This window comes from Amphibalanus amphitrite, unplaced genomic scaffold, assembly GCF_019059575.1.
Source record: "Amphibalanus amphitrite isolate SeventyFive unplaced genomic scaffold, NRLGWU_Aamphi_draft 001432F_arrow, whole genome shotgun sequence".
Taxonomy (NCBI): Eukaryota; Metazoa; Arthropoda; class Thecostraca; order Balanomorpha; family Balanidae; genus Amphibalanus; species Amphibalanus amphitrite.
In genome coordinates this window covers 1-15,815 of record NW_024882925.1, presented here as the reverse complement: position 1 = coordinate 15,815, position 15,815 = coordinate 1, and the positions used below count along the sequence as shown (strand labels likewise).

General features: G+C 47.6%; 1 protein-coding gene across 4 annotated transcripts in view; it reads left to right on the top strand.

The window, feature by feature from the left end:
• The window catches only part of LOC122373022 (protein white-like), a 56,999-nt gene extending 41,653 nt beyond the window's left edge, over positions 1-15,346 (top strand). For 2 of the 4 annotated variants that reach the window (XM_043350747.1, XM_043350748.1), the window contains exons 2-9: positions 642-751; positions 2,003-2,195; positions 2,445-2,493; positions 11,772-11,958; positions 12,291-12,461; positions 12,812-13,050; positions 13,495-13,699; positions 14,079-15,346. In XM_043350747.1, coding sequence (XP_043206682.1) covers positions 642-751; positions 2,003-2,195; positions 2,445-2,493; positions 11,772-11,958; positions 12,291-12,461; positions 12,812-13,050; positions 13,495-13,699; positions 14,079-14,114 — 1,190 coding nt within the window. In that variant the 3' untranslated portion in view covers positions 14,115-15,346. The remainder of the gene's footprint in view (positions 1-641; positions 752-2,002; positions 2,196-2,444; positions 2,494-11,771; positions 11,959-12,290; positions 12,462-12,811; positions 13,051-13,494; positions 13,700-14,078) is intronic. The other 2 variants (XM_043350746.1, XM_043350745.1) reach the window with 1 other exon arrangement.
• Positions 15,347-15,815: the final 469 nt, after the last annotated feature.

Genomic DNA, 15,815 nt, shown 5'->3' with positions numbered 1-15,815 from the left:
ACCTTTTCACAAGACGGATGTCTATAAACCTATTTAACTTGTGACAACTCAGCCGGTATTTCGTCGCCTACAGCCCAGCTTTCCCTAGTGACCGATAGAGGCGCTGGTATCAATGTCCGCCCGTGTCGCCTAACGAAATCACCTGCTCACGCCGGTTACTATGCACTATTGCACCATGCAGCGTACGGTGACAGGCGTGCACGTTTCATTAGTTTTTCTACGTTTAAGCATCTGCGATTTATGCTTTAGGCTGCATGCTCATAGTGACATCTCGCCTAGCAGGAAGCAAAAAAAAAAAATGTTTCTCAGCGTAAACAACGAATATAGATGCAGAAAAAAGCAGGGGACAAGCACAATACAATGCAAATTCAAAATGGAGAGCGATCGCCATTGGCCACGCTTTAACACTTTTGCAGGCAACTGAACTTATCTGTTGCTCTAGGACACGTATTTAAGTAGGGCACGTAACAGCAAAGCCCCACCTATTCACGCCGGAGTTTGCAACAAAATGGATGTATGTCCTGTGATCTAGTCCTGAAACGTGCATATTCTAATAAAAACAGCGAAACAGCCCGGCCCAAGTCACGCATGAAAAAAAAGGAAACCGCCAACCTATGTAGCTGACTTTTCTCTGATTCCAGTGACCCGGGAGTCGGCACGTCGACTCAGAATGGTGCGTCGCGATGACGGTGAACAGAGCGTGTCGCTGCTGGGCGGCCGCCGGTCACCGAGGGAGTACAGCGAGCACCAGGTCCGTCCGTCCGTCCGTCTGTCCGTCCGTCCGTCCGTCCGTCTGTCCGTCCGTCCGTCCGTCTGTCCGTCCGTCCGTCCGTCCGTCCGTCTGTCCGTCCGTCCGTCCGTCTGTGCGTCCGTCCGTCCGTCCGTCTGTGCGCCTGTCCGTCCGTACGTCTGTCCGTCCGCCCGTCCGTCTGTCCGTCTGACGTCTGTCCGTCTGTCCATCTGTCCATCTGTCCGTCCATATTTGTTTCCTTGTTCGTCTGCTGATTATCTTAGCCATCCCCATTCCTTATTGCTTATTAGGATCAGTTAAAGGGACTATCCCACCTCCTAAAATGTTGTTAAAACCAGTTAAATTGTGCCCGACTTTATAGATTGGATGACCAGGAACACGGTTCTGGCATTTATTTTTCATTAAACATCTTAGGCTTCCCATATTCCAAACACAAACTTTCAAATATGTGACGTCACAGCCCAAAATTGCCTCCTTCCCCAGGCCACATTACTGTCATAAAGCTGATTCTTTTTACTCTGTAGGCACCACAACAAAGTTCAGACCAAGTTTTAAGCGATTTTTCAACGAACAAACCCATTTAAATCAAAATGACTAAACGAGGTGACGTCACACTAACGGTCGCTCCATGTTGAAGATAGGGCCTTGTACAAGGCCCATTTTCAAATGAAGGGAACGAATTTCTTCAACACCAAGAGGCCGCGGGGGTTGCAACCTAGATAGATAGTGGTTTCTGAACCTCGCCGCAAACTTGGCTATCTCAACTCAAACCCCATGTTAAAGGTGGGATAGTCCCTTTAAGGTTGCTTAGTCCACTCAATAAAAGAGATGTTGAAATCAGGACTGAACTACAATATAAAATTCACTTCTTTTAATCAGTCTCCTTCGATGATAAGAGTGCAGTTATAAAAAACATCGTAATTTGTGGCACAAAAAGGCTCGTTTGGCAGCGAGATCTGTGAACGCCTTCACACGCCTGTCGCGTGTCGGACCAGCGCGCTCTCGCTGTCCACTGTCCAGTGTCCACGTTCGTATCTATCTGAGCTGGTCGCTGTCTCCCTCTCCCTCGTTCCAAGCGATAGCCAGTAGTGGTTGGACTGATCAGTCTCGGCGAGCGGCCGTAGGTATTCTAACGAGCGCGCCGCGCGCCGGGTGATGGTCCCGGCGTGTCTGAGCGGCGACCCTCAGTGAACCCTCCCCCGACCTGATCTCGGCGGGCGTGTGACGAACGGGCGCCGCCGTCTGCCGCAGCGTCTGCTGGAGACGGAGCTGAGCCGCGAGTCGGCCGGCTACGGCGCCGTGAAGCCACTGTCGCCACTGCCCACCGGCGGCGTCACGCTCACATGGCACGATGTAAACGTCTACGTGCCCGACAAGAAGAACAGCAGCGTCTTCAGCAGCTGCCAGTCGGAGGCGCCCAAACTGAAACGGGTGCTCAACAATGGTGAGTACGGGCGTGCTCTGCCACACCTCTGCTTGAAAACGCTTCTGATATTCAACTTTGTGTGTACTGTCCATGAGATTAAAATCCTCTATCTACATGCCTACCTGTGATTCAGTTAGCTCTTGTAAATGTTGACTTAAGCCCGAACCTCATATCAACCTACTTTCTGTTCGCATTTATCCTCCGTGCAGTATATTGTTCTACGTTACCCCGGTCGTGACCTCCGCCCTGCTGTGTGCCTTGCGGCAGTGTACGGCGCCGTGCTGGCCGGTAACCTGGTGGCCGTCATGGGATCCAGGTGAGTCCGATAGCGAGCCGCGCACTGCGGTCTCGGCTGGCCCGGCCCGCGCCGGCTGGACGCCGGGCTGGGTGGGACCCCCGCCGGGGTGTGGGTCAGCTGTAGCCGGCGTGCGGTCCGGACTTCCCGCACACAGATCGAATATCGGTGGGGACGGGACACCTGATATCGGTCACGCGCTGCGCTTCCTTCCCGGCCCCGCCGGAGGGAGGGTCTGAACATCATGGCAAGGTTTATAGAGATAGTATATCAATGGAACAACCAGTTCGTGACAGGAGAAAGACGTTTAAAAAATGAATCCACGAGTCAAGTGCTGATTCCCACACGTCAAAGTAGGCTCCGTTCTGAGGCCCGATAATAAATAGTTTGATTGTGTTGAAATGTGATTGATTGATGGGCATACAGGCGATCAATTTCCATATGTCAAACTAGGGTATCACTGCACGTGCGCACGTGCATAACCTGTTAATATGTCAGCAACGGCTGGACTGCAATCACGCTAACGCGTGGCATGCCGTTAGGAACCGGTAAGGTGGGTGGTTTCAATCAGTTAATGAAGACTCAACACTACTGGCTCACACGTTGAAGCTCCACTTCTGCGTTTGTGCAAGCTATGGTGCAAGATACGTAGACCTCTATTTCGACGACTTTGAACTTACAGTTATCGGGCATACTCAGCGTTTTATGAAAGCAGGTTGTTGGGCAGATAAATTGATGAAAGGCTGCTGAAGGCTTTCGGAAAAAAAACATCGTGGGATAAAGGGCAATCGGTGACATCTACCCCGCAGCGTGCGAAGCTAATAAGAAGTGCATTTTTCCTTGCGTAGAAATACATCAGAAGATAATATTCAGCTGCTCAGAGCGCATAAGGAAGCAGGCTCTGCTGCTTCAATGTTTTTTATTGGGAGAAGTTTTTGGGAAGCATGCTCCCTGCAGCGTCCAATGTCACATTCTGGAACTCCCGTGAAACGAAGAAAAATTCACACAAAAAGAAGGCACAGGCTTGTAGTGAAATTGAGAAAATTAAATGAGTCGATCAGTAGAAAGGTAAACATAAGATAAGATTCAATGTCGTTTGACGTTGAGGTAACCAGAACCGTAGGTAATCATTCCTAAACAAATAAACAGATTCAAATTCAAAATGGCTTTTCTATCGACATTATAATTCACTGGCATCAAATTCATCATATTGAGGAGGAAAGTGCTGTTTTGCCGTTTTTCAGCGACCATCTCCTGACGGATATTACCGACAAGCACAACGGTCAGGCACGAGCGCCAGCCCGCCAATCACCCCTTCCCCATCAATTTAGAAATAGCAAGCATTTCTGCTGGACGCTTTTCAAATCACTAACCCGCTATCGAGCCACAATTAACCAGACTTATCAGCATATTGCTTTGGTTTGCGGTTATCATGCCAGGCCATGCACATGGAAGTAAATGGCCGTAAATCGTCAATCCCTTTTTGTTGACCATGCTCATCGTTGCATGCCGTGCCCCTGCCATCGGGCATAGTTGGAAACTCTGACTAATATTTGTACATGATCACCTGCGGTAGGCTTCCCTCTGATGGTAACTATGCCGCCAACTGTCAAGACGGCCGTAATAAATCAAATGCTTTGTTTTGCTGCAATGTCCGGGGGTCATTAAGTACACTAGTTGTTTGGACGTCAATACTGTTCTCTGAATACCAATTAATTCGTGACATGCTCAATTCATCAATCACATTTTATTTATATGCGTATTTATCTTATATTTTCGTACACTAGAGAACGTACCGATGCAACAGATATTCTACTTTTAGGCAGTCGGAAAAGGTAAAAGTCGCATATCTAGCAGTCCGTAAGCTCTGGAGAAGACCATTTATCATGAAAAATATCCTTGATGTGCAACTGTAATGCTGGTCAAAAGCTTTTGAACACCTGACCTCTACTCGATATGTCGAGGAAAAAAAGCAGAAGCATTCCAACATACACTGTCATAGCCATCACTATACGCTGGTCTTGTGAACATTAAAAAAGTGGTCTAAGGCACAACAATTATTTATACACATTGCACGGTGCACAAGCCCGCATTGTGCATACTGAAGTACCTACACGCTAAGAGCATCTCTCTCAAAGCTATCAAGAAAGCTAAGCTACCTCCTGTCTGTCTGTCTGCAATGACTGAAAACGCGTGCAAAGTGCTCCAAAGGCATCTCAGCTCCGTTCTTTCCAACGTTGGCGCCATAGGGCAATAGGACGTGGAAGAGAAGAATACCCAGCGGCCAGCGATGCGATAATTAAACAACGGAGCACAACGATCACGAGATGGCCGCACGAAACATCTTCCATCTTCACTGCATTATAATCTCATCAACCCGTAGTAGCGTCCGGTAGCGTGCAATGATGCAACGCAGCCGCCGGCAAAAATGACGGGAAATCCCCGACCACTCTGGCGGGCCTTTTCATTCATAATTGGTATAATATTAACTCAATGATTAAATCTATCAATTACATATACAGCCAAAATTTTGCTGTCGTGTCGATTTTTTTTGATATTTCCGATTTCGCATGTTGTGTACGAATTTCAATACCAATGGGATCTGTTTTCATTTTCTTTATGACTATGCGATACAGTTCTTACACAGGTACGCATTAAAAAAAAAATCCATCTCTCTCGTCTCATTGCGTTGAGTTATTAAACGTCATAATGATATTTAATGTGCCATAATGTCACTTACATAGTATAATTAAACTCAGTAATAATGTAATGTGCCGTATTGTCACTCATCATAGTGTGCAATTCAACTCAATAATAATGTTAGATTAACCCTCGCCGGGCCAGGGGGGTTGATGCACACCCCCTAAGGTTTTCGCAAATAGCGTAAAAACGGCGACGCGTAGCGCCACCAAATTTGGCATACTCCTTATGCGCGAGACAGTGCGAATACGTACTTGTTGTGTTCACCAGATGTTATTAAGCTGGTTTTCTTCTTGACACAGAACGTTGAAATAAAAGTCAGCGAAGTACTTTTATTGCGTTCCTTATGGGCAATTTTTCATCTTAAAACCTTTAACCCGGCAGTTGCTGGGGTATTTCGCCACCCACCGTTTGCTGGGGGGGGGGGCGTTAAACGCCCCCAGCCGATAACTCGAGAACCAATAGGCGCAGCGAAACGCACGAGGCGGCAAACGAAAGAACGCGACGAGACGCGTCAGATGAGTACTTTAAAGTTGAATTTTGAGGTCACAGGTCGGGTCAAGGTCAGGTCAAACACCTGAAATCGGGCTTCCAGTAGCATGGACTTCAGGACTTCGCAATGGGCGGCTCTCGTCATAAACTCTGTCAAAACGGTGCACAATCCATCATATAAGGCCTACAAGAGTGTCAGCTTCATGTAGGGGTCAGTCAAGCATAGGTCAGGGTCAAGGTCAGGTCAACCGGGTAGGCACATGTCCCCGAAAATCAAAACTGATATTCGCAGCCTGTGACACATGTTTTATGGGTAATTTGGGGCGTAGAACACGATGGTGAAATTCATTTTGTCATATGTGTACGTGTTTGGCTCAAAAAGTTCAATTTAAGAAATGCATGTATCATGGTCGTGAAGTAGTCACGAGAAATTGCCAAGATTCAGTTCAAGATTTTGGAAAATGCAGATCGATAATCAATAATCGAAGATAGCCATTTGATTGTTCATGGTATTGGCAGTCTAATGGCGTTTACGGCATGTCTGTATGTCTATTCTGTGATTTTATATGATTTTTGGAACATATGCCGTTTTTGGTCGAAAACTCAGAAATCATGACGTCACTAAAACCTCGATATCTCAAAAATTTTCTGACCGATTTTTTTGAAACTTTGTCACAATAGACTTCAATCAATTCCATACAGGTACCCAAAATTTGGCGCGCCTGCGGCGCGCCGTTTTTATGCTATGGCCCGGCGAAAAAAGTGGGGGCGTTTAACGCCCCCCCCCCCCCCCAGCAACTCGCGGGTTAAAGTGCCGTCAGCACTATGGCCTTTAAATGACGCTGGATTGCACCTGATTATGCCAGAGTAGTGAATTCAGCCGTAGGTACGGGCAATGAACATGCCGTCAGATTTAAAACGAGCCTCGGGCATGGCAAAACAGCTTCTGGAAATGGCTTACAGGATCTGTGGTAATGAATGTTCATAAATCCATCACTGGATATAGTATATAATACTGCACGTAATGAATGGTTTTGCACACTTAAGAAGGAGTACCTATTAAGGAAAACGAGGTATAGAAATGCCTAAAAGAACAGATCCGGTAATTCCTTCGTAATAGGCAATAATCTTGCAAAGATAATTGGCATTGTTGTCAACTTCCCTAAAAAATAGTAATTTCAATAAGTTTGCTTAATGATCATCCATTTTCACAAAAAGTGACTTGTTATTTGCTCCCCCACTCCTGTTTTCATAAAATGTAGCTGAAGTTACCTATTTCGTAGCTCGAAAAAAAATACAAACTTAAATGGCGTGCATTATTTCACACATATTTTGACCCAAAGAGATGCTAGAATAAACAAACCGAAAAAGCTATAGCCGCCAACTGAAGTCCCGATGCCACTCGCACTGGGACGGGGGACCGAGTGGTTGGAAGCAGTGACCGGCGAGCTGGGGACGAGTGGCCAACTGGCTGGGACGAGTGGCCGACTGGCTGGGACGAGGGACCGGCGAGCTGGGACGAGGGACGTACCCGGTGACCGGCCGGCCGGCTGGACCGTCAATACAAGGTCAGCGATATACATACGCCGTGGGACATCCAAGTAGCCCCGATAGGTAAACTTAGGGAAAAATAATGCGCTGCTCCGTTGCAACAACAAAAGCATGGAATGGCTGATAAATTTGCTCATCGTGAACTAAGCCCCCGCATGACCCGAAGCCGGATATCCGGATAGCATAAAAAGCGGAAATAAGCAATGTTTGGAATATGCCCGTAACGCATGCCCGTAGAATGATGTTAATTAAACATTCGATGCCAGGAGGGGGGAATCTAACCTTGTCTTCCCCTGCCGATTAATTCGCTTTTATGCTACACGTATACGTAAAACATTTTAATCATGTGGCGCCCATGACCCCGCGCCTCTGCTAATTGGCGATACTGTACAGAATACAGATATCCCCGACTGTCGAGGCATCGACCGACGGATCCAGAGTTAGGTATGCCCTCTGGCGAGCCCGGTTTGGAAAGGTGCCGAGGACACTGCTCTAAAAATAGACCTCATCACCGTCAATAGATGGAAATTCGTCACCTCGAACCAGATACCATAAATAGACTTTCAACCGTAATGACCGGCTGTAAAGTGCGTTATTGTGAATGAAATGCTATAAATGGCGTTCTCGATCCATGAAATTCTTTTGTGAAAAATATCTCCCCCTGAATTAGGTATGTGCGAGGAATAGCAAGTCCCAAATGGGACAAATAAATGCATTACGAGCGGCTTCTGGTTATCATTACCTAAATGTAAAACTCTTAGTATGCGCGTACGCGTACCTCTGTTCGCCGGTTTTAGATTGGGTATGGCTGAGGAGAGCCGCTCGCCGACGCGGGTCATCATTCGGTCCCCGCCGGGGTCAATGAATGCCGATCGGTGGGTCACGGCAGATCCTGCCGTGGCAGACCGGCAGACCTCACTGCAGGTCTGCCGGTCTGTAGACCCACGCCGTGGACCTTGCGGTACACCCCCGCCTCGGGTCGCTCGGTCGCATTGTTTGCCATCTGGGAGAGGCGCATGCCAGGGTATGTGTTCGACTGAGTTGTAAGGCAACAACTGTCACGGGTCTAGAACGTAAACAACACCGGCACTGGTGCGGGTGTCGGGCTGATTGTGGCTTGTTTGAGTTAAGAGGCACGCGTTCCGGCGACGTTGGTGCCCGTCGGGCTGTGTGGAGTCAGGTGGAAGCGCGCACTGTCACGGTAGGAATATTGCACCGCTCAAACTAGAGCGGCCAGCAAATGATTGGAGCGAAAGCAACTGTCATCGCTTCTGTAGTGATGCCAGTGGACCTCTGTTTTAATTGGTCCAGTCTGCCAATTTGGCCACTCTTTCATCGAATGAATGCATTGTTTTTGGAGGTGATGCGATGACACCCGATGTTTAAGAGTGTAGGTATAAGAACTTAGTTACACGGTATACACACGTAGACTAATTTCACTCAAGTTACTCTGACAGCTCTCGACAGTTTTCTATTAATTATGAATTCCAGGGCCACACGATCACTAGAGAAGCATTTTAAGATACTAAGGTTATCAGGCGGCATATACAGCTGATTACATTTATGGGGACATTAGGAAGCATTAATGAGGCGAGCGTTGCCCATACAAACAGTGAACGAGTGATAAAAAGTAGTCGGAACGTCAGCAGCATGTTCGTTATTGATGTCCTTTGGGATATCGTCTCAGAAGTGTAAACCGGATGGCAACGGGAGGTTCTTTACCATTGGTAACAAATGAGGTGCTTTAGCGTTAGTAACTAATTAATAATTAATTACCACTTAAACGAGCGTCTAGACACAATAACTTGCATCGCCATATTATCAGTACAAAGGTTATCGTGTAGACATGATTATGTAATATTTTACATTAATTGGTCAACTCTCCTTGGAGTTGGCAATGCACCAAGGTTCATCCAAGACGACAAGATACGAAATCAAACGTCGTGATTTGTTGGCACTGGCCTTTTCACTTAATCCTCGTAGGCTCTCCCAGCCATTGCACTGGTGTGTATCAAAAGCTACTTCCTACTTGCGACAATTAACCCTCGCCCTGCTGCGGGGTTAATTACCCCCCCCCCCCTGCTTTACTGCTTTTACACCCTCCTGTGGTATTTCGCAAATATCTATAAAAATGCACTCCACTGCATTTCGAAAAATGCCGCACTCCGTCGCCGGCATCTTTTTTTTTTTTGACAGGCCAGGGTCTTCGGTCCCTAGAGGGCCGCCCCACCGCCCTGGATCCGCGCCTGGCTTTCACTATATATCTATAGTTATAACTAATAACTATATGTAGACGTACAAAAATCAATCATTCCAAACACTAAGAAAATGATAAAACTCGTTTTGGTTGCATATGAGCATATGTTATTTACGAGTTTATCCAACCAAGCAATATTAATTATTAAACCTATTATTTTCAGGGTTTAACTGCCATAACTAGCATTGGATTGTTCACGTGTTTGACTGGTTAGGTCACGTGCGGAAGTCTGGTGGAGGTCCCATCCCATCCGTCTCGAACCAATCACTTTCATTCCAGATAGGATCAGTACCACACACCGTCTGACTCCCAGTATGTCAGACGCATTTAACATTCCCCGGCCTGACGCGTCATTAAACTTCGAGTTGTCTGATCGCGTTAGTGTCAGATCACACGAACACGCTTATTGTAAATTAGCTTAATCGTGATAGTCTATTTCTTAAGTTCATTATTTCTTTAAACATCCAAATCCTTTGATAACTGGGACAAATCACTCTTCATCTTATTTCTCTTCATGGTGACCGTAACGACAGGAGAAACATGACGTGCGAGAATTCTCATTTAAAACAATTTTCCGAAAAACGCCATGTTAATTTTGTGTTTTAAATATGAGGCTGCTGTGCATAAATCACGTGCAAACTGCTCGCAGACAAAACAAACGGTGACATTTTTGCAAAACGTCGCCGTCGTCGCCGCAGCAGCCATTGCAGCAAGGCCCATTGCAGCAGCCCAAGGCCCTATATAGAAGGTATGCTCATTAGGCCGAAGCAGCGATTTCCGTGACGTCACAGGTACGAAGGGTCGGACGGCTGTAATGCAATCCTATGGAAAATGACCCAACTTTAGGGCTCTCCCACATAGCTCACAGACTCGACACTAAGGTAAAAATTATATCACATAAAACCTCGAATCAAGACGAACAAGAAACCTATCTGACGTTTTTACGTATTACTAACGGCTTAGACTCTATTCAAGTATATTCAGAGCTCTGCATTACCTCACTTTTTCTGCCGTCAATGCCACTACAAATGTCTAGTCGGCGCACGTGCGCTTGTCGAGCGGGGACCACCAGTCGGGCGATTCAGAGCTGCCGCCCAATCAGAACGCCGCAATGCCGTGACGTCATTGGTCGCACACGACACGTTACGGAGATAGGGATGAGACAGCCCTGGCAGCAGCCTTAGCAGCAGCATTCACTTGGTTATAGATGAACACATGAGGTGAAAAATCGTAATAATGTGTATTATCTAAAGTTTCTGATATTGGAATTTCAACCCGATCAAGAAGACATCAGGACTTGCTGCTGAACGAAGAGTGTGTGAACGAGCAAGTGTGAATTAATGCAAGGAGCCGAACAAACGACGCATGTTTATAAATATATTTTCTGTCTGCAGTCGGGTTATTATTTATGATCATGTGCTCTTTCCTCTTCCCCAAAAATCTAGTCCAATTTTTTTTCTTTACCTCACAAATAACCCTCTTTACACACAAAACTATACAGAAATGGGCAGTTTTGCACATTCGTGATAATAAATTACGACTTAAAATTGTTTTAAATACACTTAACATCACTTTTCCGTCGTGCAAGAATATTTATGCACTCAACTTTGCAATTTAAGACCACTCGTGCTTAAATGATTATTTAAGCACTTGTTCATAAATGAACTCCCTACGGTCGTTCATTTATGAACATGTGCTTAAATAATCATTTAAGCACATGTGGTCTTAAATCGCAAAGTCTCGTGCATAAATATTCTTACACTCCGGAAAAGTGACGTTAACATATATTTTGAAGAGCATAGAAATATGACACCACACAAGATGTGGTGGGAGGCATGTCAGGGTAAGGGGTGAAGGAGCAAATAACGTACATAGTTGCCTGATATGAGACGAAAGAAGAACGGCAGAACGTATTTTCAGCTCAGCCTGCTAGGCTTCTGGCAAAATATTTGAAACGGCTAAGAAGCGTATTTGCCTGTTCACAATACCTCTGCACCTGTTCACATTACCATGTTCCCTGATAAATGTCCGTCCCAGAAAGGGGCGAAAGATCGGTTCCGGCACTCTCTCGACATTAGGCCTGCCCATGTCGACTTTACGGGCCTTACGCAAGTTGGCGGAGAGTGAGGTGGCCCGTGTTATATGTAGACGAGATTAGCGTTTGATGACGCACCACGTTCTGTCCTGTGTCCTCTAACCGCACCCGTGTTCCCTTTTCCCGGAGCAGCACCTGACCACCCCTCCTCCACCAGCGGCACCTATCGGCACCTACAGCACCTGACCACCCCTTCTCCCGCAGCGGGAGCGGCAAGTCCACGCTGATGACGACTCTGGCGCAGCGCAACCCCGGGGAGGTGATGGTGGACGCCGACATCCAGTACAACGGACAGCCGGCCACCAAGCAGATGCGCAGCATGGCCGGCTTCGTCTACCAGGACGACATGTTCGTCGGATCGCTCACCGTCCGAGAGCACCTCGAGTTCGCGGTACGGCGCCGCTCCGGCTCCAGCGCTGGGGTTGTTGTTGTTGTTGTTAGCAAGATATTTTCTTCTCCTTTTCATCCTTGCTCTCCTTTTTCATTCCTCTAATCTTTTTCCTTCTCCTTACTTCTTCTGTTTATGTTTTTACCTATCATTCTTTTTTTTCTCCCTTATTTATTCTCTCCTTTCTTCTCTTCTTTCTCCCTGTTCTTTCTTCTTATCTCCTCTCTCCTCCCTCGCTCTCCCTCATCCCCTCTCCTACATTTTGCCCCGTTATTCATATGACATCCTCCAGTTCAGGTGTCGCCCTGACAACGCCTGAAACACTATGCCGACAGGCGCGTCTCAAAATGGAGCGTCACACGACTGCCGCCGAGCGGCGCGCTCGCATCGACACCATCATGATCAACCTGGGCCTGAAGAAGTCGGAGCACACCCGAATCGGAGTTCCCGGCCAGAAAAAGAGCCTCTCCGGCGGCGAGCGCAAGAGGCTGGCCTTCGCCGCAGAGGTAAGCTTAGGGGCACCTCGGAGCGGAAGTATCTAATCTGGAATTCATACTCGCCTTCATACGTTTTACATGCAAAAAGTGTGTGATGAAGTTGTTGGTTCCAGCTCGTTGGTTCCTAACTATTACCGCCTGAGGTCTCAAGCGATCATGTTCCTCACCTAACAGACAGTCATATAGTTAGGTTGGGGTGCATTGCGTTGTTTCTCCTCATCCTTTCCTTCAGCATGCATGGCCTGTTTCAACTGCAATCACATTCGCACTGTTCCAGGCCTAAGCTCTCGGCAATAGCCGGTATTGGCCGGGAAGTGACAGGCACTCTCATTTCCGCGGGCACTCATTCCATTTCTCAGATCCTCACGGATCCGCCGCTGCTGTTCTGCGACGAGCCCACCACCGGTCTGGACTCGTACAACGCCGAGAGGATCGTCTCCATGCTCAAGGAGATGGCCTACCACGGCAAGACGATCCTGTGCACCATCCACCAGCCGAGCTCGGGACTGTTCGCCATGTTCGACCAGCTCATGTTCCTTTCCGAGGGCCGGCTGGCCTACATGGGCTCCGCCACCAACGCCGCAGAATTCTTCACCAGGTCAGTCAGTCGTGAGATCGGTGTTGTGGGTCCTGATTCCGATAAACCAGACTCTGATGTTGGCTATGATGTCGACGCTGATGGACGTTTAAAAAACTATTTTGGCATTTTCTTCGTCACTGAGAAATGTCTGGATATCATCATTGTTATCCCGATGTTATTCTCTATCACAAAAGCCGCCATCTGGTTTCATCAGTGCGAGTGTTCTTTCTTACATCATCAATACCTACTCCTGGGACATAAACAGTGACCTGGGGTCAAAGTACAACAAACACTAAGTTCGCGGCTCGTACCATTCAAACGTCATGGCTAACGAATGCCTGGAAATATTGTTGAAGTTCCCAGAACTTCACTGTATACAGTACAATCGTACGCTATGACGCCACAGTCCAGTGACTACCCAAACACAGCCACCGCTCTGACAGACCCTCCTCTGCTCGACAGCCTGAACCTGATTTGCCCGGCCACCTACAACGCGGCCGACTTCTACATCCACTGCTTGGCCGTGGCGCCCGGCAGAGAGGCGCAGAGTCGCGAGCGCATCAAGGCGATCTGCGACAACTTCAGCGTCTCTTCGCACGCCAAGGACATGGCCGTGACGGCCCAGTACCACGAGGCGGCCGCACTGGCGCACACTCAGGCCAGACGGGTACGTGGAACCGAGCAGGCCGCCTATTTCTTCGAAAACCCCGAAGAGGCTGGTCTGCAATGCTATGCAATTTTATGTGTGGTATGTGTTAGAATTGCAGACCGATAGTAGGACCGGCACAGGGCACTGCGCAGCACGTCTTTATATGGTGTGCTGATGAATTGTTTCATGGTAACATACTACCGACTATATCCACACATGCGAAGAAATCCACAGACCACAAATAGACATTAGGCCGGCCAAGGTTCAATGTTGTTGTTGACTTAATCTGCTGTTAGGAGCAGTCATATGTCCCGTAAGTAAAAGCAAACATTGAGTTCTAGCGATGCAATCCCACCACTAGAACAGGAAGCTAATCCCGCTTTGTTTTCCTTTTCAGTATGAGTGCCGAGAGCTCACCAGGAGTGCAGTGTAAGTAACAACTGAATGACTTACAAGTTACTAACAAATAGCTAAGTGAATCACATGAGGAGAAACAGATCAACGATGCTAATCTACTTTCGCCCCAGGCTGTTGAGATGCAATCTCTAAGGAACCTCGTGAAGTTCGCAACTATTTACTTGGTACAATAACGTTGAAAGCAATCCTACAAACCTCTCTCCTGGACTGATGTGCCTTTCCGGCGCAGAGCTCCCCCTATCCACCGACTCCGTCCCGTGGCGTGTACGACGACTGAGCCACTCGATGGTCGGCCCAAGGAGTTCGGCGAAGCGGCCGATTTGTGACACGCCACGGCGGCGCGCGGCGTGCCGCAGACGGCCTGCCCCGATTGCACGGGAAGTGGGCTAGGTCGGAGTCCGCCCTGAACTGTATGTATAACGCACGTCCCGGCGTCCGCGCCTGGGGTGACCAGCCGCACCTCCAGGCGCGCGCCGTACCGATATCGCCTGAGTGATGGAATGACCTTCTGAGCGTTGCATCGATAAATACTTATATAACAGTCTTGAACCCATGGTGGGTGGGAATGTTGAGTGGGATATGCTAGTCTCCTGATATCCCGAGGAAAACTAAAAGGAAGTAACCAAACGAAACCAGGCCTGTGTAATTAAACAGTTGATCACATTTAAAAGTCTATGCCATGATATATTTAATGACTAACCTACTTCACTGTGGCTGTAAGGCGACTTTCCGCTCACTTTTGATAAGCAATAAATATGTTTTGACTTTACCAAAATTGCATGCATAGTAACATTACACCCCGCACTGCTGCCCTTTCCGGTAAAGCTCCAAGTGAGCCGATGTCCTCGATTGTATGTTAATCCGCATGGGAGTGTGCACGGCAGGGCCCCAGACCCCTCCCTCTCCTGTCAACCGATACTGCAAGCGGCCGCTCGTCACTGCAGCTTACATAAGCGCTCCATGCGGCCAGGATAGTACTATACCGTGTTGACAATCGGTGTGGCTTATGTAAGACGTCTCAAACACCCGGCTACTATGTTTAGTACACCTTACAAACTCCGATTCTCCGAAGAAGGTGGTCGCAGTTACAGCTTTACGGTACGAAGTGTTGTTGACAAAATGCTGTTCCGAAATAGAAACTTGACTTTGGGACATGTCGTGTGTCGGTTGACGGTATGTCCGATGCTTGAAAAACCAGAATAAATATTTAAGAGACGATGCTAACTTTACGGCCAACTGATTTGTAGCATACTGAAATGGGACATACAGGGTGAATACACAATACACAATACACATGCTATGAATGCATATTTTTTGTACTGTAAATAGATCTTTAATTAGCCGTGTTTGTTACGTTTCGGTACTGTAGCCTTTCTGGGAGCCATCGGCATATTCCCTACAAACTTACTTAGAGAAGTTTTGAGGTGCAACGCTGAAATTATATTGTGTAGCTATGCAACAAGCATTAAACACTTAACATTATCTATGCGATGTAATTCATTTGAGCGTGGTTCGACAAGCTCCACCGTTTTGACAAGATAGGGAACTGTAGTTGCTCTTTTCTTTCTCCCTCTCGCATCTCTCCCTCTCCTCTCTCTCTCTCTCTCTCTCTCTCTCTCTCTCTCTCTCTCTCTCTCTCCCTCTCTCTCTCTCTCTCCTCTCTCTCTTCTCCTCTCTCTCTCTCTCCTCTCTCGCTCTCTCTCGCTCTCTCTCTCTC